The sequence below is a fragment of the Nelumbo lutea genome, chromosome 2 (genome assembly GCF_056320005.1).
Source record: "Nelumbo lutea isolate HS-2025 chromosome 2, American lotus-T2T, whole genome shotgun sequence".
Lineage (NCBI taxonomy): Eukaryota > Viridiplantae > Streptophyta > Magnoliopsida > Proteales > Nelumbonaceae > Nelumbo > Nelumbo lutea.
The window spans coordinates 64,221,913-64,247,553 of NC_142685.1; the positions used below are offsets into that span (position 1 = coordinate 64,221,913).

The 25,641-nt window shown below is 36.9% G+C and overlaps 2 protein-coding genes across 5 annotated transcripts; one reads left to right on the top strand and one right to left on the bottom strand.

Moving 5' to 3' along the window:
* Window positions 1-6,425: 6,425 nt before the first annotated feature.
* LOC148871201 (iron-sulfur assembly protein IscA-like 1, mitochondrial) lies at window positions 6,426-14,166 on the bottom strand. Its single transcript, XM_088969630.1, has 3 exons — window positions 13,559-14,166; window positions 7,190-7,307; window positions 6,426-6,848 (listed from the first exon to the last, which is right to left on the bottom strand). Exons 1-3 carry the CDS (start codon window positions 13,743-13,745, stop codon window positions 6,743-6,745), a joined length of 411 nt encoding a protein of 136 aa, XP_088825756.1. The 5' UTR covers window positions 13,746-14,166; the 3' UTR covers window positions 6,426-6,742.
* Window positions 14,157-24,514, top strand: LOC148871202 (transmembrane 9 superfamily member 2-like). Of its 4 annotated transcripts, none has more exons than XM_088969627.1 (8): window positions 14,157-14,476; window positions 15,262-15,441; window positions 20,806-20,846; window positions 21,324-21,912; window positions 22,010-22,144; window positions 22,759-22,915; window positions 23,009-23,493; window positions 23,816-24,514. In XM_088969627.1, exons 2-8 carry the CDS (start codon window positions 15,287-15,289, stop codon window positions 24,030-24,032), a joined length of 1,779 nt encoding a protein of 592 aa, XP_088825753.1. In that variant the 5' UTR covers window positions 14,157-14,476; window positions 15,262-15,286; the 3' UTR covers window positions 24,033-24,514. The 4 variants fall into 4 exon arrangements, with proteins under 4 accessions (XP_088825753.1, XP_088825754.1, XP_088825752.1 ...); XM_088969628.1 differs by lacking the exon at window positions 14,157-14,476 and adding an exon at window positions 14,873-15,121; XM_088969626.1 differs by lacking the exon at window positions 14,157-14,476 and having other exon boundaries at window positions 15,184-15,441.
* The last annotated feature ends 1,127 nt before the right edge of the window (window positions 24,515-25,641 follow it).

Consider the following 25,641-nt stretch of genomic DNA (forward strand, 5'->3'; position numbering starts at 1 on the left):
TTTGGTTTTGGTTTGTTGATGACCGTTGATGAGATCAACGGTCACGATGTGATCAAGAGGCACAATTCAAAGTTAACAGTCACCAACTGTTAACAACTTTTTAGACAGTCACAATGGTTGAAATTGTGACTGTTCAAGGTGCCTTCTCTAAACCAACACCTACCTTTTCCTCATACTTCTTCACAAATTATTTAAGGAGCATGAATCAGACTCCAAAACATACAATTTTAAAATTCACTATCTCTCTCTCTTAGTCCGGTCTACTACAGTCTCACAGAATGTTTCTTTGGAGACTCTTCATTTTCCTCCTAAGTTACAGTGACCCCATCTTCCCCAACACTCTCATCTAAGGAGTTCTCACTCCTTTGGTCATGCTTGGCCCCATAAGTAGTTACCCTCCTTTGTAGAACTTCCACCACGAGAAACTGAGAGGACCCTCAGGAATCATTGCTCATGTTATTGGAATAACTACCACTACTACTAGGACCTTCGGGAATCAATGTTCATCTTATTGGAAAAACCACCACCGCCACCACCACCACCATCACTATTACTACTACGTGTACTCCAATGAGGGAGGGATGTCATATGCCTCACGCTTAGAATCCGAAGACGACATGGTAGGGGATGGAAACTTACAGAATAAAGAAGAAAAAAAGACGAGTAGTGACTCAAAGAATGGATGAAAGGAAGCACTAATTAAGGTCTCTGGAAACTCCAACTAGCATCATAATCACAAAACGATAGACCTCCTTTGACATTTTCTCCTCCATTTAAAGAAAAATGAACAACTAGGATCTCCTTCATTAAATGGTCACCAGTGCATTGCTTCAACCACCTGCACCGATGACCGACATATGGCTTCTACCTTGAAATATGAAACGATGCTAGATCAGCATTGTTAGCCCACTCCATACCAGCACCTTAAACCGGTCTAAGCCATTTTGTTGCCAAAAGACGTGGTGACCAACAACTACTGCCAAAAGATGAAGCAAATGAATGTGAATTCCAACTGTTGCCAAAAAGGGACAAACAAATGCACCAAGCTACACTCTTGGTTGATGATTGAAGAAACTTAGCCAATTATAGAACTTCCTTATACTCCCACCGGCCGAAGTCGAGGCCTATATGACTAACAAGCCCTCAGCCATAGCTTCGGCCTTGGGAGTGGGGGACAAGAGATGTGGGTATAATTGGCCACTCTCTCAAATGATAACACATGACATCGTCCAAGGTTAGTCTCATCGCCTCGACCTCGGTCAAGGGAATTATCATAACTTCGTTGTGTCATTATCACGATCACCATTACTGCAAGTGTTATAGTATCGATTAGAATCTCTCCCCTGCATTAATGACGAGTTAACAGTCAACCACCTGAGATCTTGCCCCAGTAACCACCACATTTATGACCAGGAATCACAGAACCATCAATACTCGCCCATTACTAGCCTCCCGGGTGACTCCGCTTATAAATAGGGTCTCAAAGCCAAAGGTACACGACACACACTTGAGCTCTACACTTTTCTCTCTCGTTGTAATCTCGGCTTTTCCAACCACCCTCGATTAGTTTAACCGTCAGAGTCCTCACCCTTCGAAAAATTATTGGGACCTTTGATTGTCTTTTTTTACTCTTAACAGGTGGGGCTCTCATCCTCTTGATCTCGGAAGTTACCAAATTGCCCTCGGCTCCAGATTTGGAAGCAACACAATTCAATCAATGTAGCTCATCCATCATAGAAGCCTTCCCAAATAGAGACTCTAACTGCCGATTTGAGTTCTTCAAACTTTTCAATCTATCTTTGTAGGGCTCACCTCATAGGCCAAAAGGTTATTGTGCTTCAACCTCCCAAACGAGCACTCCGGAACAACTCAATGAAAATACTTCAACCTTCTAGCCTCTTAATGGTCATAAAAGAAGCTTTATTATAAAGCCTCATGTTTTTCGGTTAAAAGACAATTAACTATGGGTAAATTGCTAAAACCTCTCCTGAAGTTTTTGGCTGTTGTTAAAACCTCCCTAAAATTTGGTAATTACAATCACCTCCCCTGGACTATCTAACATAGTTGCAAGTAGACCCCATCAATTAAAATCCTTTAACAAGAGGCACAAAAATGTTTAAAAATACCTAAGCAATTGCCTTTCACCAACATATTTTCCAAAATTTCTCTTTGGCTCATTTTGGAAGGAGTACAAATATAAATATGTAGAGTGCAGAACCTTGTATTTTGTTCTATTTTACATGTATTTTCAAAACCTTGTATTTTTTACTATTTCACATGTATTTGCGTTGTACATATTTGTATTTGTACTTTTTCCAAACTAAGCATTCATATCAATCACTACCCCAAACCTTTCTAATCATTTATCTAAAATTGACTTATTTTCCAAATTTGCCCTTCCTATCAATCGCTCAAAAATAAAGCTGCAACTTTAAACTCTTTTTTTTTGTCGTACACACAATTTGTATTATTTTTTCTCTAGAAACTAGCCTCAATAATAATTATACAGCTATTTTGGACACTTTCACATGCCTCTTGTTAAAGGATTCTAGTAAAGGGGATTTACTTGCAATTGTATCAAAAATTTCAAGGGAGGTGATTGCCATTACCAAACTTTAGATGAGATTTCAACAATTCCTTTTAGGTCTTTTAGAAATAAACCACTTTTTCCAATGTAATTTTGGCACTAGAATAAAACCACGAAATCAAAGCCTTCGATGTAGGGTAAGCCTTAAAACATTTGGACTGCACATTTCATTTGATTAATCTGTAATTAAATAAGCATTTTATCTAGAAGAATACGACCCAGACCAATGTCACCTCTTCAAAGCCTTTATTTTTAGATTTTTTTGGTATTTAAGAAATTAAATTAGGTTTAATTTGCTAATAAAGCATATGAACTTTCTAATTTAAATTATAGGAAACACCATGATGTTTTAAGTTAGAGTAGGACCATGCCACTTAGGTGGTTGAACCGCTGAGTGGCATTAATGTTTTAAGTTAAAGTTTCATTTTTTAATGTGTATATTAATTTTGAAGAAATTTGTACATTAAGCAATGATCAAAGACATCAATGATTTTTCAATAACTTTTATGTAGCATGGTTTTCAAAACTGAACCGGAGTGGATGGTTGGACTAGAAAATCCGAGAATTGGTCACTTCCATTTCACCCCAAAACCGTTTTTTAACTAAAAACCTTTGATTTGATCAGCAAATCGCTAACTCAGGTGATTGAACCATTGAACTGAATAACGGTTTTAGCCTTTTTTATTTTTTAAGTCAGAGTGGGCCATCCATTCAAACCAAACTGTCGGACCGCTCAACCCAGGAACCAATCCCTAGAATGGTCCCCTGTCTGGTCCAGTTTGAAAAACCTTGTTATGTAGTGTAAGGTATTTGTTTTAGACTTTTCTACTCGTATTTTGTACAGTTTTATTCAAAAATTTTGCAAGATTTTGAATTAAAATGTAAGCAACTCAGGATTTCAATTTAGGTTTGGCTCAACCTAAACTCAACCCAAAGACGAGGGAACATGGGATCTGTAATCTAGAGAGTTTTCAAAGTGCAACGGATTCTAGTCCACAGACCACGACCCATACAGAATAAGGAGAAGAAATAGAGAGAGATCTTATCGGGTCATATGTCACTAGCAACAGTAGAAAGTTCTCAAACAACATATAAGTGATGTTTGGTTTGTGGTTTCCAAAGAGTGAGATGATTTTTTTTTTTGAAAATGATAATGATTTTTTAACCAAACAAAGCAAAAGAGCACGTTGCCCTGTTCTATTTGTTGTTCATTTTTTAACTACGATATATGAGTATTGATTGTGCAACCCGTGTGTATTATTATTTAGTTTTCAGGCTCTCTTGGTGCCTTTGTAAGGTTTCAGGGAAAGTTGATCAATGAAAAAGTTGACCAATTCTCCCATATTCTCTTATTGGTAAATGTAAGACCTGGGTAAAATAACTCTCTTGATAGGTTTTTGGGTGATCAATTGGCTGCCCACAGAATACACCTCACACATGCCCCACAATACATCCCAACCATATATTGAGAACATCTACGGGGATGTTTCCAATACACACTTAAATGTGTTGTGGGGCATTTGTGAGATGCATTCTGTGGGGAGCCAATTAGGACTCATTTTTGGCAACTTATTCAGGAAAGCCTTACCATTCTCTTATGTGGATAAATTACTCTTCCGCCTAGAGAAAAAGATGCTAAAATTTAATAAGACAAAAATACCCATTAATACATGCACTAAAAACAAAAAAAAAAAAAAAATAAAAGAATAAAAATGAAAAAAAATATATATATAGGGGATTTTTACTGTTTAGTCCACCCCAACAAATTTCATTATACAGTTGGGGTACGTGCTAGCTCGGAATTGATGCCAATGCACGGGCGAGTTAAAATTTTGAATTTTGGAGTTCAGAATTCTGAGGGGGGGAGTGTAGTTAGTTATCCCAAAAATATATTAGAATACAAGAGAACATAATTAAATGCATACTAGGGCAAAGTTTTTAAAATCGACCTGAACAACGAACTGGTCAGGGGTCCGGTTCTCGGGTCGAACAATCTGACCATTTGAACCGATCAACCCATTTTGACAAAAAATAAAAAAATAAAAAAAGGTCAAAATTGTTGAACAGTCCAAACAATTCAAATGGTTTGAATGGTTCAACTGCCCGAGTCAGTGGTTTGTTGACCAAATCAACGTTTTTGGCAAAAATCCAGTTTTGGGGAAAAACGAAATTAGTCGTTAATCAGTTCTCGGTTTTTCCAATCCGGTCCGGTTTTGAAAATGAAATTAGTCATTCAAGTGTTGGTCACATGTGACCATATATAATTACTATGTCATGCAATGTTTACATCAGCAAACCATGTTGGTAGTAAGAACTACAAAACCTATCCTAGTCATAGCTGGTTCTAACTTCCAACCCAACATGCGATTTTAAATTTAGGTCTCGTTTGTTTTTTGATACCTGGGTAATGTGTTTTTCGAGGCAAATGGTTTCCGAGGAAAAAATTGCTGAGGTAACTTTAAGGGGGCGTTCTTTTTTTTTGGATTTTGAGAGGGGAGTAAGTTGGTCAATGGGATTTTGGTCCCCATTGACAAAAAGTTCCATGTTCTTTTTTCAAATTTATGTGGAGAGTAGGGAAAGTTTATTTCCTAGGTATCACTTACCCTTCTAGGTGGATAAATAACTTTCCCACCTAAGTGAAAGTTACCAATACTTGAATGAGACAAAAATGCCATTTTTAATAATGGATTTTCATGGCTAAAATGGTCATTGCTTTATTTACATGAGAAATAAAAGAACATGGATAAATGCGCTTATCCGGGTAAATGTTTCCGAGGAAAAACTTACCTAAATAAATGCATTTACCCGGGTCAGTAAATTACCAAAAAGTGAATGGGGCCTAAAAGAAATTGTTCTTATGCACTATCACTTACTCAGATAATGTGTGATGCAGGAACTTGGGTAAGCAATTTACCCATTCTTGGAAAAAAATTCATTTTCCATGGACCCCATAATAGTGATGCAAGAACTTGGGTAAGTTGGTCAATTATTTGGTTCTACCGCGTACGCCCACAAAATACCGGTAAACAAATAAAGTCTTAATAACTGCTATATTTACATATTTTTCAAATACCACCGCCACTTGTTATAGAATTTTAGTAAAAAATTCTTTTTTATTTTGAAAAGCAAAATAAATATTTCATTGCTAATGTCTGTCAACCGTTTAATAAATATTTAAATATTTACTGATTTTTCAAATATTTCCTTTTTTCCCTTTAATAATTTGAACTGCAAATACTCAGCCACAATCGACTCCACGAGTTCATTGGCGCTTGCATGAATACTGACATAACTTGTGCAACCCATGGAGGTATAACCATTGCTTCCTCCATCTTCTTTTTTTTTTTTTGGCTCCAAAGGGGCTACACAACCGGGGGAGGGGGAGGGGGGTAATTGCTTCCGCAATCAACAAAAGCTCACAGCTTGTCCAAGACCTGGAGGTAAATCTATTGCTATGCTACTGGTGAATCAAAAACAAGGAACAGCCAAAAATAGGACAGAGATGAAGAAAAAGAGGAGGAAAGAATAATTTTGTTCTACCATTCTGCTCTATCTTGGGCCACATCAATGAACCAGGCCTAATGAAGAAGAGACCATGTAAGATAGGGGCTACGTGAACATGACTCATAGGCATTCTGAGAATGAGATCGGATTTCATCCTCACACAGCACTGCAAATGTTGAGTATGGTGTGACGACATGAATTAGATGGCTTTTATGTATGTATATATGTATGTGTGTGTGTGAGTGTGTGTAGAAAAGTATGTATAACAGTTCAAAAAAAAAATGGATGCTAGTTTAGTTGACAATAAACCGATAGGCAATGGCATATTAAGAACCTAGCAAAATTCGTAAGAAAGATATCTCCCATCCTCCCATTTCTACTATTGAACAGTTCATTGCGTCTTACAGAAGCTCAGCATGAATATGATAAAGTACATTCCTTGATGATAGTAAAAAATAGATAAATAAATAAATAAACACGTGGCTCTAAACCCAATGTTTGCAGCAACAAGCATGACAATTCACTCAAATTCATTATTCTTAGAAATGATGTTTTGGCAGGATACTGTCAGCATTCAGATTGACGTGTGGAGATGGTACTATTGGAATCTTATTCTTTCAGTTTCACCAGTGATCATATGATTCTTAAGTCTTAACTACCACTGGCCTTTGTAGCTCCAGCACTGCTTGTGGTCATAAAGGACTCACCACAGCCGCATTGTCCTTTCGAGTTTGGATTAATAAATATAAATTCAGACCTGGAATAGAAATCAATACAAAAAAGAGAATTATGAATGCAGACTATGCAGTAATTCAGGAAATAGCATTATTGAGTACAAGAGTAAGGAAACAAAGTATAGACAACCCAAAAAAAGCTTCCCCAGACCCTCTGGCTATTAGTCATCCCTGGGTATGCAACGGATCAAGGTCATAATCCATATCAATGACAAGATTCAAAAGTTGCAAGATGCATCAAGTAGCTTCCTACTTGTGCCTACCTGAGGTTGTCATCTGTTATTACATGAGCAAACAATGCAAGTTTTAAAGTATATTTATATGCAAGAACAAATACTTAGGTGCCAGCTGTTATTGTGTCTACCTGAGGTTGTCATCTACAAAATCCATTTTAGTTCCTATTACATGCATCAGTGCCTTTGGATCAACTAGAATCTTGACACCCTTGTCCTCAACCAATTCATCAAACTTGCCCTTCTCATCTGCAAAAAGGCAGTGGACATCAAAAAAAATCTACAATAAACCGTTTCTCATAAAGTAGTTGAAATAGGGATATCTTTACAGGGTTGAGTCAAAGATCAAAATTTCTTTTGCTTTTTAAGTTGATTTTTTATTAGTTTAAATTTTAGTATATTCATAATGTGTAACATGTATAGGGCTTTTAAGTCTTTTTGTTTTATGAATAAGATCAATAGATTTTATTCTTGAGAAAGAGAGATACAAAAATGTAGAAAATAGATAGCCTGACATAGCCAGCCAAACCCAACAAAAAAAACTTTTTTTAACTTTACACTAAGGTCTCTTCTAATAGGCAGCTTAACATCATCATCACTTTAAGTAGTGCTCAAGCAAGGATGCCAGCTAGCTTACTTCCTATTCTCTCAAGGGAGTCAAACCCCAGACCTGGGGTCATACCTTTATCATTCTTACTACTAGCCGTTAAACCATTGCCTAACAAAAAGTAGTACTCAAGCTATATGTTGTTCTTTAGCATGATTAAATTCTAATATGAATTTCCGAGCATGCCATTTACACTTCCAATGATGCAAATGAAACACAATATCTTTGAACTAAAGATGCGGTATCTTCTGTTATCAACGCTTCTACAGAACCTTAAATTTTCATAGGTGAAGATTGTTAGGTGCCATCATGAAAAGGAAAGAGGATCCTGTGAATTAGATTGATTGCATCATGACAGTGGAGGAATTCAACACCTAAATTTTGACATGGAGTAATAAACAATTGAGTTTGGCTAGAATAGTGGCTAAACTCAATAAAGTTATGGTTAGCCCTGATTTGTTATCATCATTTACTGATTCTGAATCCATATTTTTCAATTTTCAATAAAGGTATTTCAATAGGAAGAGAAGGATTCAGTTGAAAGTTTTTGGAGGTTCTTATGGGAAGATCATGAAGGCTTTCTTGGAATTATTCAAAAATCCAGGGATATAAAGGTTTGAGGCTTCGAGCTGAGGCAGGCAGCGGTAATGCAAAAACAATGGTGAATTAACAAAATACTTAAAAGCGGATGGGCAAAATAAGGAACTTGACGGAAGTGCTCAGGAAGCTAAAGTTATATATTCAAGGGTCTTACTTGAAGAATCTAGTTCTCAAGACTAGTCTAAGTTCAATGGCTTGGCTTCTGTTAGGAGATTCAAGTTCTTTCTCACATATACCATTGCACACCTGACACAACTTCAACAGAATCAATGTGATGGGTTGAAGGTGATGGTTCCTTAACAAGAGATCCAAGTAGAATTAAAAGGCTGGATGTTCATCATTTTTGGCATCTTCATGCCCCTGATACTAAACGAGATCAAAACGTAGAAGCCCAGGTACACAAAAATTGATTTTGCAAAGCAAATATATTAAGATAATAATAGCTTTCTTTCTTTAGAAGAATAATAGCTTTTTTAGGTCTGTTATCTCAGATGAGAGATCACCAATGCTATTTTTCAATACAAACCTAGAAGGTTCCATGGCCTGACAGATTTAGCATGCACTTCTTTTAAAGTTGAATAGGGCAATGTACAAGAAGATACAGTTCATGCCATTAGAAGTCTCCATACTTAAGGTTACTTACTGAAGTCAATTCTAAATTTATTGTGCTAATCCCAAGGAAGGATGGCCACCAATCCTTTGGTGAATGATGACTACAGGTTAATAGCACTTAGCAATCTGGTAATTAGATTCATCACAAAAGCTATAGCTAATAGCTTGAAAAATGCAGTGGGAAAAACTGTTAGTTTAATCACAGCATATGTGCCTATGGTAAAAGCATCAGTGAGACTGATGATATTTAGTTCACCGTGAGGTGATTGAGGCTTGAAAGAGCAAATGATTCTCTGTGGATATTTTGAACTTGACATCCACAAGGTTTATGACACATTTAGATAGGACCATGGGAGCTTGCTGAGGTATTATGTAGGCCGTTTTCTCCTTTTAAGTTCATCAAATGGATATGAATGTATCTCTTCTCCAAGGTTTTTTTCTTCACAATTGAAGTCCAGCAGGATTTTTTGAAGCACTAGAGGATGACTGAATGTTGCCCTACTTTTTTTTTATCATTCCTACTTTTTTTTTTTGTGGTAGTCACCCTACTTCTTCAGTATATCCAGGCCATTTCTGGCTTACTGCTATAATTGATAAGGTGGTTCAGGTGGGGACTTCACAGCCAATTCCTAAGTGCAAATCACTAAAACTGACCCAAGAAACTCTTACCCAGTGTTTAGGAAACCGGACTGGACCAGACCGGCCGGTTGAACCATGACCCGAGGCCCTAACAGGTTTAACCGGAAAACCAGTGAACTGGTTTCATGAAACCACCCGGGTCCATACATAAATGAAATTTTAAAATGTTGTTAACAAGATTGACCTCTTATTTTCATAGATTACTTAATTACCACTAATCCACCTCTTTATTTATACTAATTAATGACTCTTTATTGTACATATTACATTATTATGCACATATTTTAAAGAAAATGTAAATTAAAAGGCTTGAACCCTAGTCATTTGTTTTAAAAATTAAGAAGCTTGCCATCCATCCACCATATTTAAGTATATTAAAAGTTGTAAAACATATTATATATATTATTTATATGACCCATAGTATATATATATGTATGCGCCACATCATCACGGTTTGACCTTCAATTTGACCCCGGTCGAACCTCTGACCCGTGAACCTCTCCCTTCTCCGGTTCTAATGCTCGATCCGGTTCTCTGAACATTGCTCTTACCAATGATTTGAAGATCTTCTTGAAAGCTGATAAATATTCGTTTGCTTCTTATGCCTCAACATTGAATAAATTCTCTAATAATTCAGGGTTATCTACTAATAAATCCATATTTGTAAGTGTTGAAACTTGGTATATCTTCCTTTTGTGAAGTAATGAGGTTTTAAGAGAGGAAGTTACCTATCAAGTATTTTCAAGTACCCCCTCCAAGCCTCTAGGGCCTAGGCTATAGTGCTCTGATTGTGCTCCAATATTGGATCTAATGAGGAAGCCATCCGACTGGAAAGCTAAAAGTCTCTCATATGCCAGCGAGCTCACCCTTATCAGATTGGTGCTCCAAGTTTCATATGTGTATTGACCAGGTTGTTTGACTTGTTTCAGCCTTCCGAGTTCAGTTATAAAGGAAATTGAGTTTAGGGGTGCAAATGGATCGGATCATGATCCAATCCAAGATCTAATCCTATTTGGTCGAATTCGGTTCACCCCTGTTCGGATCTTCAGATCAGATAATAGGATTCGATTAGACATTGGATCGGATTTGGATCGCCCCTATCCGATCCGATATATATTATATACTTATAAATATAAATATATATAATACATATATATGTTAGTTATTTATTTATAAATTTGTTATATTATTCACTTTTTATAAAAAACATGTATATATATGATGATAATAATTAAAAAATACTTGTATTTTTTTGTTTTACTGTATTTAAATTAGTATATTTTATTTTTCTTTTAATAATTTTATTAATTTTTAAAGAAAATAAGTCGAATCGGATCAGATCTGAAGATCCGACTTACCAACAGGATTTGAATTCAAATTGAGTCATATTAGATCCAATCGGATCCGAAGTGAACAACGTCAGATCGGATTCAAATCTGATCTGATCCGTTTGCATCCCTAATTGAGTTTATCATGGCTTGGTTTTTATGGGATGATCCAGAACTATCAAAGGAACTTCTATAATCATTGTTGTTTGCCTCTATGTGAATGGGGGTCATGCAGGTTGAAAAAATGAATATTGTTGGAACATGAAATTGACCTGCTTGACATTTGGGTGCAGGTGGACCTCTCTGGGGGATGTAACTAGTCTTTTTTTGACTCTTTCTTACCCCTATGGTTCGCAACTTTGATATTAGTGGATATTTCACCATGTAGATATGGAGATTTTCCCTACATATTTTACTAAATTCGCTAAGATATTTGGAAAATCTAAAATATCAGGAAAGTTTTCTAGAAACATGGAATTAGTTGATAGACCTTTCAGGAACCATTAGAAGAAATATAATTGCACATTAAGACTCAAAAAACTATACCAAAGAATTGTATGAAGCAAATAGGAAAAAATTAAGAGACTTTAATGGGCATCTTTTCTCTTTATCTCCCTTTCAGTCTTTTAGCCATCTTCTCCTTATGAAATATGTCAATTACTTGCCATTTCGACTTTCACTTCTTCTTTTTTTTTTTTTTATTGTTATATGTTTTGATTAGTTTAAGAATACTCTTTTGTAGCTATATACATTTTCTTTCTTTCTTTCTTTCTTTCTTTTTTCTTGAATTATAGTGACTAAGTGAATCATATCAAAATAGTAAGCCTATTATCCAATCACCAATTTCCAATTGGTTCTTTTAGGAAAATGTTTTTTAAAAAATTATGATGATTTTAATGAAATAATGAAATTAATAATATTCTAAAATTTTAAACCTTAAATATATAGCCTATCAATGAAATCTGAAATATCACCAACATATTGGAAAATATCAGAGATATTTGGGAAATAAAGATTCGTGGAAAGTTTTGTATTGCTACCTAGAAAAATGGAGATATTTTAGGGAAATTTCACCAAATATCATCAATATTATGAACCATGCTCACCTATGAAAAGGAAGGGGGAGGTTTTGTAGAGGTGCATAAGGACTGCCCTTTTATGGACAGTTTGGGAGGAAAGGAACACCAGAATGTTCAAAGACAAAGTCCAAACCAGAGAAGCCATGAGATACTCTCCCCCTTTCTCCTTGATAATCAAGGCTGACAGAGTGGTAGATCTTCTGCAAGTACATATATCTTTCCATGTGGCTGCCATCAGCACTTTATTTCATCAAGTTAAACTTAGATGGCTATAATTTAGGCAGTCCAGGCCAATCAGGTATAAGAGGAACTAAGGAACATTCAGAAAACCAAGGAAACACAATAGCTATTTTTCAGGGCCCATTGGTCTTAGAACTCTATGAGAGATGAACTGTTGATCATATTGCAGGGGTTGTGATTAGCAAAATAGTCTTGTTTATGGTGGAAAGGCACTCAAGTGAAGTTGTGGGCTGGCTCAAATAAAATCTGTGGTTCTTGGAGATACAGACAGACAGTGAGAGAAACTACAGTTAGCCAGGGAATCGCGGACAATATTCATATGGACCCAAAGATAAGCGAACAGTATAATATTAGCTAGGTAAGTGGTGAATAGAAAAGAAATGTATTGGGGAGCCGTCCCCATGAAGGTTATATTGTAAGTTAAACGTATGATATTGGGGATAGGTAGCTAGGAGCCTATGAGTAGCCTATTTTCAAAAGGAGGTGCTTAGCATATCTCGTAAAAAGAATACTTCCGGTTGATTGCAAGCAAGAAGGAGAATCTTTGGGTTGCATGAATTTGCAGATTATATCAGGGGGGCGTTCTTTTTTTTGGATTTTGAGAGGGGGGAAAGTTGGTCAATGGGATTTTGGCTCCCATGAAACAAGAATCCAGTATTCTTTTTTCAGATTTATGTGGGGATCAGGGAAAGTTTATTCTCTTGGGATACCCAACTCCTAGGTGGGTAAATAGCTTTCCCACCTAGGGGAAAGTTGCCAATACTTGAATGGGACAAAAATGCCCCTTTTAATAATGGATTTTTTATGGTTAAAATGGTCATTGCCTTATTTACATGAAAAATAAAAGAACATGGGTGAATGTAACTAACTTCCTTTACCTAGGTAAGTAACTTACCAAAAAGCAAATGGGCCTAGTGGATTATTAAGCCTCCTGCTATTGCTCATATGTTGGAAAAGACCATCAAGTACAGTTCAAAGGTTAAACCTCATATGAAATCATTCATTAGCAATAGTGAATTAGCCATGTTATGACTGGACAAATAGCATCCATTAGTTCTAATCTTCTTCTCAACAAGTTTGGAGATAGAAAAGGTATGATGCGAGATCAAATCAACCATACAATGTCAACTCTTTGTTTTGTTATCAAAGGTAGGACGCGGTAGAATTGTATGTTCTTATCTGGTTGAGGGTTGGAATATGTTGAATTAGGTCAGCCACTCAGCCTAAGAGAATCAAATGACGGTAATCAAATTTCTTGGATGGGAATTCAAACATTTTTTTTCCATTAAATTGACAGCAACCATATGGAAAATCAATATTTCATTGAAATATGGAATACCCAAGATTGAATTAACACAGATAGATCGAACTAAGGGAGAAGAGGTTCGAACGAACCGGCGTAATTGAGAGTGTAGGACAAGCCGTTGCAACCTCGAGCCTTGACACCAAGCCTGAGGAACTGGCGCTGCCGCTTTTCTAGCAGGTGGCGTATTCTAGCAGCTGCTGAATCTGTTAGCGTAAGCGCTTGCCGTCGTAGAGCCGGACCGACCTTCTCCGCCGCGGCCGCGAGGAAAGAAGCCATGTTCCTCTTCTCTCCTCCCAAATGTTCGGGTTTTTCGTCAAGTTTCTGGAATAAAGCCGTGGCTCAGCCAGATCGAATTTGATGCGGTAGCCGCCACATGGAGAAAGCTGTAATCTCCAATCAGGAGACTCAAAAAGGCATCTTTAAGAAAACGTGTGTCAAGCACGAATTACCTCGGCACTCTGACTCTCTAGCTTGGTGCCATTACAAGTGGCTGTGGCTCCGACCGAGTTCGGATTCCTTCCTACCACGGAATCGGGATTTGCTCCTCACTGAGCGCGCTCCACATTCACATCCCAGAGTTCATTGAGAACATCTCCCAATACACGGCTGGGATGGACTGTGGGGCGCTGATGCACACTCCCCTAATGTCACTCTCATAAATAAAACACAAGTAATGGAGATGTTTTCGATTCACGGTGGGATGTGCCTATGAGGTTGGTGTGAGGCATCATAGGTGAAGAGTAGATCCAGTCTGCTTGGAAGTTTGGGCCACGTGGGAGGATCACAACTTGACAATGAATTTCCCAAATCATTCCGTTATCATTGAAGGCAATTCTTTGATTGTGATTTCTCGTCTGAAACGACTCATCAACCCTTTGAAACCTTCAGAACATCATTGAAGAGTGTTTGGATCTGAAGAATTGAGCAAACGAAAACTTGGTCTACAATCATGTTTATCGAAAAGTTAATCAAGCGACTTGCCAATCAAGCCTTTTTGCCCCTACAGGGTACAGTAAATCTCAATCTTAATGATCTTTCTTAGAATCTAACTTGTATTTATAAGTCTCATTTATGGGGATACGCTATCTCCAGTCTTGTGTAGCCCCTCTCAGTTTCTATAAAAAAAAAGAGCAAATCCAGTCTCACTCCCGATCTATTACGTATAAATTATTCTCACATCCTTACCATTAAGTTCCCTTTGAAAGGAATGTAAATACAAATTTGTAGAATGCATAAATACACTCATTCCGGTTCATGAAATGCAATATGGGTTCACCTGTTTTGTATTCTTGTCGTTTCATTTGAGGCAAATACCTATACAAAATTGCTAGTGTCTGGTAGAATTATGTGAGCAAACATTCACTCACCTTTTGTATGATTTTTCATAAAAAGACAGAGACCTTAATCAGACAAACATCTCCCGAATATGTAAGAGGATGGGATGTTTCCCATGGTTGGGAAATCCGGACTCTTCGTAATCTCGGATTCTCGGATGTCTGCATCGGTACCAGATCGAATCGACAAAATACAATTTGTTATTCCGGTGGACAGACATTCCAGTGCTATGATACCGCAAAGACATGATACAAAAAACTTCCAACAAATCAACCACTAATCATAAAATGGTAGCCAAATCTCATACCGTCAAATGGGTATCACCACCAAAATCTCCTTGATGCATCAAAAATGTCCAATACTCCAATGATACAGATTCTTAATTATCGTGGTCGAACATTTTTACGTTTTTCTACTCTTTTGTCTAACTTCAGCACTTCATTTCCCTCCATTTCAGATCTTCAACTCTCCCTGTCTCGACCATGACTTCAGAGACTCGATTCGCTCTCTTCGTGATTTTCGCAGCTCTCGCGACCTCCGCACGAATTGCAGGAGCTTCGCCGGAAGATCAGCGCTACAGTGTCGGAGATGTTGTTCCGTTGTTCGTCAACAAGATTGGTCCCTTGAATAATCCCAGGTACGTACTTCCGTCCTTTTTGAAATCCTTGTTATTTCCATTTCGTGATTACAGTTCTCGTCGAATTTGCAAGCCTAGTGCGGATTATCTACCTCTGTTGCTGCAGTGACTAGGTTTCAGTTTGATTGTATTGCACAAGTACATTACTTGGTTCTTTCGTAATTCCGTTGTATCTAGGTAGTTAGGGTTATATCTGTTAGGATATTGAAGGCTTTGTGAATGTTGCCTTAGAAAAGCATTAATTTGTTCTCCTTTTTTAGAGTCGGCTTTATTTGAATTTAATTTGGAGTCAAATCTCAATAAAAATTAAATGCTGCTTTCTACATGCTTCTATGTTGTTTGACCTTAGAACGTAAAGTTGCTTACTTTTTTATTTTTGGTGGGAAAGAAATTTCATTAGGCGCAAGGCCAACAAACAACAAAATCCAACAAGAGACGCAACAAAAAGGACAAACAGCTGAAAGGGGGAACAAGAAAACAAAACCAAACTAACAACTAAAACTACCAAAGAAAACTAAAACACACTTAGACTAAGAAATCTCCAGAATCACGTAAGATGCTTTGGACCCAACCAGGTAAAGTTGCTCACTGGAGATAAGATATTACGGATTGATCAAATAGCAAATGCCAAACAGCTCAAGTATAACATAATTAGTGCGTGTCTTGCATGCAATTCGTACTCAAGTTACTGAGTAATGATTGCAAAATGTTCAGTTTCAACATGGATTCTTGAAGTCTAAAACCTAATGTCATCTATACAGTTTTCTCATAGGATTCCCGGTGCAATGTTTTTTGGTTGATGTTTCTATTAATTTATTTTTCCATCTTTCTTTGAACATCAGACTTTTCCCCTCCATCTAGTTATTGATAATTTGGTTTTCAATTGTTTTCTCTGTAGAAAACTATTGTTTGCCTGGTGGCTTTTCAACATTCAATATGTAATTGTTCTAAACTTCATGTTTCATCATCTACTTGGGAGACTTTCTACGCAGTATGAAAAGCTTTTTTTTTTCCAGAAATGATCAGGAAGAAAAATAGTTACAAGGCAGCAAGGCAAAATAAGGTGACAGGGAACCACTTTGTTTCCTAGTGGCTGCTGATGTGACACCTAGGTGCTTGTTAGGCTGTGTTTGTCTGAGAAATGAAATCTATAATTTATTGGTATGGTTCATGTTGACATGCACATATCTTTAGTTTCTTTTTATTTTGTATTAGAAATTCTAAAAGAAGCTAGTAGTAATGGATTTTACTATAAAGGCACATTTCTTCATTAATTTCATAAGGCATTATCACTAATTTTGGACGGCTGCAACAAAGCCAATCCAGGTCCTTCTGGTGTTGGGGGAGTGTTCAGAAATGTAGAAGGGACCATTCTTGCAGTTTACTTGGACCCTTTAGGAGTGGGAGACTCAGCTACAACAGAGATGTTGACAATTCTAACCAGATTATGATTGGCTTAATCAGCAAATTTTAGGAAAAAAGTGATTGTCACTCACTCAAATTTGCAGATGATATCATACTTTTTTGTAAGGGGATCCAAAGGTGATGGATAATTTGAGAGAATCGAGGATCTCTAATTTGAAAGTCAACTGGAATGAGAGCTGTGTAGTGGAAGTAACTAGGCAAGAAGAAGAGATGCTTTCTTTGGCTAGATCTTTAGGCTATGAGGTAAGTGTGTGGCCTATGGTTTATTTAGGTTTGCCTTTGAAGGAAATCCTAGGTCAGAAAGCTTTTGGTACCTACCCATTGTTGGAAAGATTCACAAAGAAGTTAGCAGGGTGGAGAGAAAATACATCTCACTAGGGGGTAGAATCACCTTAAGGCCAACCTACTGCTGTATTTCTTGTCCACCTTCAAACTACCTATCGAGGTTGAAAATCAGATCGAAAAGCTTTTGAGATATTTTCTTTGGGAGCCAAGAGACTTAAAAAAGGACCATCTAGTAAAGTGGAAAGTAGTTTCTAGGAAAAGGGAACAAGGGGGATTAGGCATTGGTAATATCATGTTAAGAAACTTAGCCTTGTTAGGGAAGTGGTTATGGATATTCCCCTTGGAGCATGATAGTTTGTGGCACATGGTGGTAGTAAGTATTCACAGAATGGCAGCAAATGGATGGAATGTTGGTCTTGATCCCAGGGCTTCTCACTTCTCTCCTTGGAAATCCATTATTGAGTCCTACTTGCCTTTGTCCTTTCATTAGGGAGTGGTGAGATAGTGACTCATCTATACATCGCCTGCCATTTTGTTTCTTATATTTGGGATTGGTTCTCCTCTCTCTTTGGTTGCAAGTGGAATCTTCCCTTGTGTGTGGTGAACCTTTTTGAATTTAGTTTCTTCCAACAACCAAAGAAGAAGGGTAGGGTGATGTAGAGAACAATAAGAGCAGTTGTCCTGTGGTTGGTTTGGGAAGGAAGAAATAACAGGATCTTCCAAGGGCAAGAAAAAACAAAGAAGAATTTATTGAAGGAATTACCATCAAGATCATACATTGGCTGAAAGCTGTGGATCTTTTCAAGGACTTCTCTTTTGTTGACTTAATTAGAGGCTGGAATGCTATAGCTGTTTCCTCTTCCTCATCTCCCATAGTTTAAGAAAGAAAGCTGGTCCCCACCTCTACATTTTAGGGTGAAATTGAATTTTGATGGAAGCTCTGTAGGTAATCAGGTCCTTCAGGAGTTGGGGTGTGTTTTGAGATGAGGAAGAGTTCTGGCCCTTTACTCGGGCCCAATTGGTGTAGGAGATTCTTTAAGGGAAGAAGTGAAGGCCCTACTCCAAGGTCTCAGATTGGCAAAACAATGTGGACTGCAACAGCTAGAAGTGGAAGGAGACTCCAAGCTGGTAATAGGTTGGCTGCAAACAACAAGCTTGGGAATGTAGTCCTTCAAACAGCCTCTAATAGAAATTATGTGTTCAGCAAGGGACTTTGGGATGCAGTTTAGATGCTAGAATATCAGCAAATGGAATGAATAGCACTTTCACTTTAGCAAAGCAAGGAGTCAATAGGGAGAGTCCTTGTTTTGGGCTTGTTTGTAAGACTGCTTTGTTTTTGAGGGTTTACCATCCTTTCTTTGGGCGGTGACAATTGTACTCTTTTTTATTTCTTTTGAAGGGCTACACAACATAGTTGTCAAGGCAACACCTAGGCGACAAGGTGCTCTTTGAGGGTCACCTCGCCTAATTGCCAAGCAGTTTTGTACTTTCTATTATAAAATACTTTTTTATTCTTTTATTTTTTGACATTATAATTATATAATTATAAAATAGACATTATTAAACTAAAATATTCATCTTGTGTGTTTATATACTAATTTCTTTTTATTATTTTCTTATTTATTTAGGGTTTAATCAATACAAACTTTGCTAAATGCTGTTTTGAACCCTCAAAGACTTCAAAACCTGAACCAATAAGTAAGGGAGAACTTAAAATTTTGTCTAATCAACACATTTTCTTCTTCTTTACTACTACTACTACTACTTCTCTGATGAAAAAGGAAATATGGTTATGGTACCTAGGGAATTGCCCTAGGATATATGTTTTCTATATAAAAAAAATCCATCGACTAGGCGACTGGGCGACAAGGTGTCCCCCTGTCGCCTAGCCTTGCCTTGGCACCTTGAAAACAATGCTACACAATGGGGGGTAGCCCATCCCCCAACCAATCCCAAGTCTCTGCTACGACCAGCAGGAGGCCTTACCAACCAGCTGCTTGTACTCTTTATTTAATCTAGTAAATGAAAGTTATTGTTTCCTACAAAAAATATTAATCGAAGGTGATTCCCATATTTCTGTAATTTCTTTTCTGATCACCTTTTCTGTAATTTCTTTTTCTTTTAATGAAATTTTTTATTTTCTACCAAAAAAATATTTAAATTCATGAATCTATGGAAACAAATCATGTACCTGACCCCATATAGTTGGGATAAGGCTTGGAAGATGATTGCATCCATGGGAATAAGCAAAGTAAAAACACATTGAATCAATAATGCAAGGAAGTATTGCAGCAAGAATCTAAGATAAGTAATGGATAGCATACTAATATATGCACTATATTATTTTATGTATTATAGAGCACACATAAATAGGTCTGCAAATGGATCAGATCAGATTCGGTAAAGGGTATATCCGATCCGATCTGATAAGAATTCTGACTGATCCGAATCTGGTAGGAATCCATTAGATTTTCAAAAACTATGATTCAAATTCGAATTAAAATATCTTATTGGATATCTGATTCGATTAGAATTGTAATAAAGGAATTTTATGATTTAATATAAACATTATATTATATTATTTATATAATATAATAATATATTATAGTATAAGAAATAATATATAAAATACATATAGAATATGCATATATAATATATAATATTTCATAACTAATGGATCAGATCAGGGTATATCCAAATTCGATCCATTAACTAAATGGATCAACTTTTCCGATCCAACCCAATTTGTTAGGATCAAGGGAGGTATCCAAATTCGGCTGTTATCGGATTCGGATTTGGATCTGATCTGACTTATTTGCAGCCCTACACATAAATTCCAACAACATATACAGCAGATGATAAGGTGCCTGCCTTGCCCTTTTCCTTGACTTATGAAGTATCTTGTTGCCTAGTCATTTTTCAAGAACCTATCCAAGAACAAAACAAGAAGGTTAACCACTAGCTGTTTCCATGATTTGAACCCTGGTCACCCAAGTCGCAATGGAGCAACCCAACCACTGCGCCAAGGCCCACCCTCAGATGTCTCCTTGAAACTATTGGAAGATATTCCATCTTCTAGATGGTTTGTCTAGCTTGGTTGGTTATGTCATTGTTTAAATCCCATTGACAGCCTACACTACTATTTATTTTTTTGGATGAGCTGGACTCCAACAGGTGATCTCATAATTGCGATACCCACAATGATTTTTAGATTACCAATATTTATTTACTACTTCAACCATGAGATCTTGTTTGACCCAACAACAATAATCACAAGTTCAAAATAATACAACTACGATAGGTTTCAAGTTATTACAATTGCTACTAGCCTACTGCTACCACAACTACTAGTATTAGCATTGAAGATTATTTGTTTTGTTCATATGTCCTTTACTTTGTTTAAATAATTATTCATATTTAGATATCTCTTCACTTCATCCAAGGCTTCCAAGTGTCATCATTCAGAACATGCAGGGAGGGATATCAAATTCTTCATAATGCATTTTCACAACTTTGTCACAGAATCAGGACTAATATTTACTAAGAACTTGCCGGTGGTTAACCTTCTTGTTTTGTTCTTGGATAGGTTCTTGAGAATTTTCATTCTCATTTTGGTCTTTATGTTATTTTAATGTAATTGTTGTTCTATTGCAGTGAGACATACCAGTATTATGATTTGCCGTTCTGCCAACCAGGTTTGCCTTTTAAGTTCTCTGGAAGGATGCTACTATAAGATAAAAATTGGAGTAAGGGTCAGATGAGTTTTATACATTCAATATTTCAATACTATAAGATAAAAATGTTGTCAATTTTGACAGCCCAATTAACTGGTCAACCATAGGATGGACCACATTCTTAAAATCACTGTTTAAGTGATCTTGAATATACAAGAAAGTGGATTCCTTTTGAATTATTTCATCTGATTTTGGGACATCCCAAAATTTAAACTAATAAAATGGATAGAATCATCCAATTGGTGTTCTTTTGGGTGGTTTTCTTGTCCCAGAGATGATTTTTATGACCCGGCTCTCAATTAGATGTTCTGTACTTTGAGTTCATGTGCGTAGTTAATAGATAACCGTACCATTTATTAATGGTATAGTACTAGAGTGAAAATCATCTGTAACCATTTTAAACCTGAGATGATGGATGTCCATTTTCACAATTTGCAGATAAAATAACCAAAAAGAGAGAAACACTTATGGAAGTTCTGAATGGTGATCGCATGGCTACTTCTCTATATGCATTGAACTTCAGGGAGAATAAAACTCTGGAGATTCTTTGTGAGAAGAAGCTAAATAGTAACGACATTGCAGAGTTTAAAGATGCTATCAGTAATGATTATTACTTTCAGATGACATATGATGATCTTCCATTATGGGGGTTTATTGGTAAAATTGAAGACAACCTGTTGGTTCCTAATGAGACTTGGCCAAATTATTATCTCTTCAGACATGTCCAATTTGATGTTCTTTACAATGAGAACCGAGTTATAGAAATAAGTGCTTTTAGTGATCCAACATATACCGTGGATATCACTGATGGTGTTGAAACCAATGTCAAGTTCACTTACTCGGTCTTTTGGAGTGCAACTTCAACTCGGTTTGAGAATCGGATGGGAAAATATTTGAGATCTTCTTTACATCCACAGAGTGTACAGCTTCATTGGTTCTCAATCATTAATTCTGTTATCATCATTATGCTTTCAGTAGGGACATTTGTCATGCTGTTTCTGCAGAAGCTCAAGAATGATATCACAAAGTAATACATCTAGTTCTTTCACTTGTGAGTGTTGCAATATAGCTCTAAAACAGGCAGTTGGCATTTTCTGTGTAGTATTTATTACTTGAAATTACAGGTATTCTGTTGTTGATGAAGAGGATGGTATGCAAGAAGTTGGCTGGAAGCATATTCATGGTGATGTATTCAGATTTCCTCCATACACATCCTTGTTCTGTGCTGTCCTGGGAACTGGTACTCAGCTGTTGACCCTGTAAGCTATTCTGAAGCATTGCTTTTCCACAATTATAATGCTTATTTTTTTCATAAACTGCAGTTAAAAGAAATTTTTGTATAAGTTAAGTGATGTGAGTCATAAGATTATCCAGATAAAGAAGGGTTGTGTCAGATTCACATTTAGCATTAAAAATTCTGCCAAACTCTTATGATGATTCCCTTTTGTCCTATCTGGTGCTGATGGATGTTCTGCAGTCTGAGTCTTCATGATTATATTGGCCATTATGCATCATGCCCATGCATGTAGCAGTAGCATACATGCAGATGATTTGACTTATTCTTTGATTAGTAATATGGAAATATTTTTTCCCTGGATGACTTCTTGGATGGTTATGAGTTTATTGAGTGCTGAAGCCCAGGTGAATGAAGTATACATATTTTAGTGTATTAGTTAGGTCTCTGCACAGCTATACTGGAAAGTTAGCTATTGGGTAGTTTTTTGGTCACTTGGGGGCATCAAATTGTTATATGCACCCTCCTTTTGCCTGTAGTATATGTACAGCTTTCATCCATGGACCTTGTTATATGACACTTGGTACAATTATTGTCTTGTTCATATATTTTATCTGAAGTCACGTGCACCTTTTTCAGGGTTTTCTTTGTATTTGTTCTGGTTTTTCTGGGGGTCCTCTATCCTTACAATCGTGGAGCACTTTCTTCTTCTCTTGTCATCATTTATGCAATTACATCCTTGATTGGTGGCTATGTTGCTTCTTCATTCCATGCTCAATTGGCAACAACTGAATGGGTAATAGCTTCATGTACATACCTGCTATTTTATTTCTTTATCAACTTGTATGTTCACCCTTTCTAATCGTGTTGCTGAGGTCATTTCTTGCAGGGAAAGACTGTCCTTCTAACTGGGATACTCTACCTTGGTCCAGTAATTTTGACATTTTCTGTTCTGAATACAGTTGCCATATCCTATGGGGCCACAGCTGCTCTCCCATTTGGCACCATTCTTGTGTTTATTCTCATATGGATACTAGTTACCGTCCCACTGCTCACCTTGGGTGGCATGTTTGGGTATGTTTTTAGGTCTGAATTTCAAGCACCTTGTGCTACCCAGAGTTGCCCAAAAGAGATCCCACCATTACCTTGGTATAGCAAGACACCAAGTCAGATTTTTCTTGGTGGTCTTTTACCATTTTGTGCAGTGTTCATTGAGTTGCACTACATATACACAAGCTTATGGAGCCATAAGATCCACACAGACACTAGCATTCTTTTTATCTTGTTCATCCTCCTCATCATACTCACTGCAATCCTGAGTGTTGGGATGACATACATTCAGCTTTCAGGAGAAGACCATCAATGGTGGTGGAGGTATATATTTAAATCTTGGTTCATGAACTTTTTATCTTTAATTTCAAATTCTTGTGGCTAGAAATGTATATTTATGTTGACTTGGAGGTAAGTTGTACCTCTGTATGTTCTTGTCTCTATGGAGTTCTGTAAGTCAGCTTGGTTAAGGGAGGTTAAATTCATTAACCATTCATGAAGAGTGCAGCTTGGGGTATACATGAAACTGCGTGTTTCCTTTCACTTTTTATTGTGTGGCTATGCCCTTCTTTCTGCAAGTTAAAATAATCCCTCTATTCTGCATATTATCTTTTTGTTTACTTTTTCCCCTATCCATCTGATGCAGATCTGTGCTACGTGGGGGTTCAGCTTCCATTTTCATGTATGGCTATTCCATTATGTTCTATGCCAAGTCAAGCATGACTGGTCCTATGCAACTTTTGTTCTTTTTAGGCTACAATGCTTGTATATGCTATGCTTTCTTCCTGATGCTTGGGACCATTGGTTTCCATGCGTCATTGCTATTTGTCCGCCGTATATACCGTGCTGTCAAGTGTGAATGAAAGATCCTCCCACTTCAACTGCATTCATGTTCAATGGGTGATGGGCCATGTGGTGGCCATTGTTTCAAGGGATATTCGTCCAAGCTCCAATTTCTGTACTGAATGAGAAGACGCAATGTATCAGAAGCATCGCATTGATGACAATCTGGTTTTTTGTACCATACTGTGTTCAATATTACCAAATTCATGCAATTCTGCCGAATCTGCCTACAGAGAGAACTTCACAGAACATGCATTTGGACATTGAAACAGCTAACGGTTTTGAATCCAATTTGACAAAATTAGATAATTGATTACCTCTGAAAGAGATGGTAAAGCAGCTAATGTATAGATTGTAGATTTTCATGGTTATTGTTTCTAGTTTCTGAGGTTGCTTGTATGAGCACCAGATTGGTATACTTTCCACTTTGCTTGGCTTGGAAAACACGATTCATTTAAGCAAAGCCATATGTGACGAAACAGGCACAGAGACATGTTTCTGCACATCTGTTTTTTGCATGTAGAATTTAGAAACTAGGGAGGTGTTATGCAACATGAATGCTTTTGTTTTCGTTTGTTTTTGAAATTGCCACAGCAAGAAGCAAAAACATGTTCTTGGATTGTATTTTTGTTTTTGAGAAGTAAAAACAAATGGTTTTATGTTTTGAAACCAACAAAATGATGGTTTATAAAACAAAAACAAACTTTGTAGTACAAGAAACAAACTCTGCTACTCTGCCCGTCTTCGGTGGGACCAAAAGCCGATAACCCGTGTGCTGAGGATATGAAATTTAAGCGAGGCCATATGTGACATAGTAGGCACAGAGACATTTTCTTGCTAGCAAGTGCTGTGGATTGAGTTTTTTATTTTCAAAAATTTTCTTGTTTCTTTCTCCCATACCAATCTTATTATTTTTTGCAAATAATAAATACTAGCCGAATTTCTGTTTTGGGATGCCTGAAAAAAAAAAAAAAAGAAACAAAAAGCACATATATAACCAAGAAGATTTTTTCCCCTTATGTTTTTCTATTTGATGAATTAAATTATTATGAAACTAGATGGTTTTGATTAGTTTTTGATACTTTCAACACTAAAACATATTATTGAAGAGTAACCCCTGAAGTCATGTTATCGGGTCAGGTGTCAAGTCTGCTCTAATTGGCATAAGGACTAACCAATCGGGTATTTGGAAATTCACAATTTCGTGTAGAATCAAATTGCTTCACTTTATAAATTAAAAGATTCGTCTTCTCTAGTTTACCTTGGATGCCCGACAAGCATCTCATTTACTAGGGTCTGGATCCATGTTTTGGGGTCCAACTTCAGCCCTGTTGGCAGGTACATGCTAAATGCCAACCAAGAGAGTGAGAAACAGGCTTTGGACACAGAGAAACAGGACCAATGTAATGAATCTAGGGCCCCATAACTTTCCATGTATACTATGTTTCAAGCATTGCACCTAGCCACCTACTATCTGGTGGGTCATGGGTGAGATTTTTTTTTTTTTATTCTTTCATTTTAGTGCATTTAATTGGACCGTAATGAAAAGTTAAGTCAAATGCTTAAAGCCAATCGGATTGGGCTGATTTTGGGTGCCAATTCTTGATACATGGAACGGGTTACGAGACC

What these genes read in the sequence shown, in the direction of transcription:
- LOC148871202 (XM_088969627.1), top strand. Translation starts at nt 15,287, where the DNA reads ATGACTTCAGAGACTCGATTCGCTCTCTTCGTGATTTTCGCAGCTCTC. An exon ending in GGTACTCAGCTGTTGACCCT is followed by an intron (nt 22,145 to 22,758) that starts GTAAGCTATTCT and finishes CACCTTTTTCAG; the next exon opens with GGTTTTCTTTGTATTTGTTC. An exon ending in AATTGGCAACAACTGAATGG is followed by an intron (nt 22,916 to 23,008) that starts GTAATAGCTTCA and finishes CATTTCTTGCAG; the next exon opens with GGAAAGACTGTCCTTCTAAC.
- LOC148871201 (XM_088969630.1), bottom strand. Translation starts at nt 13,745, where the DNA reads ATGGCTTCTTTCCTCGCGGCCGCGGCGGAGAAGGTCGGTCCGGCTCTA. An exon ending in CTACACTCTCAATTACGCCG is followed by an intron (nt 7,308 to 13,558) that starts GTTCGTTCGAAC and finishes GCCTTTTTGCAG; the next exon opens with ATGAGAAGGGCAAGTTTGAT. An exon ending in TTTGTAGATGACAACCTCAG is followed by an intron (nt 6,849 to 7,189) that starts GTAGACACAATA and finishes TTTCTATTCCAG; the next exon opens with GTCTGAATTTATATTTATTA.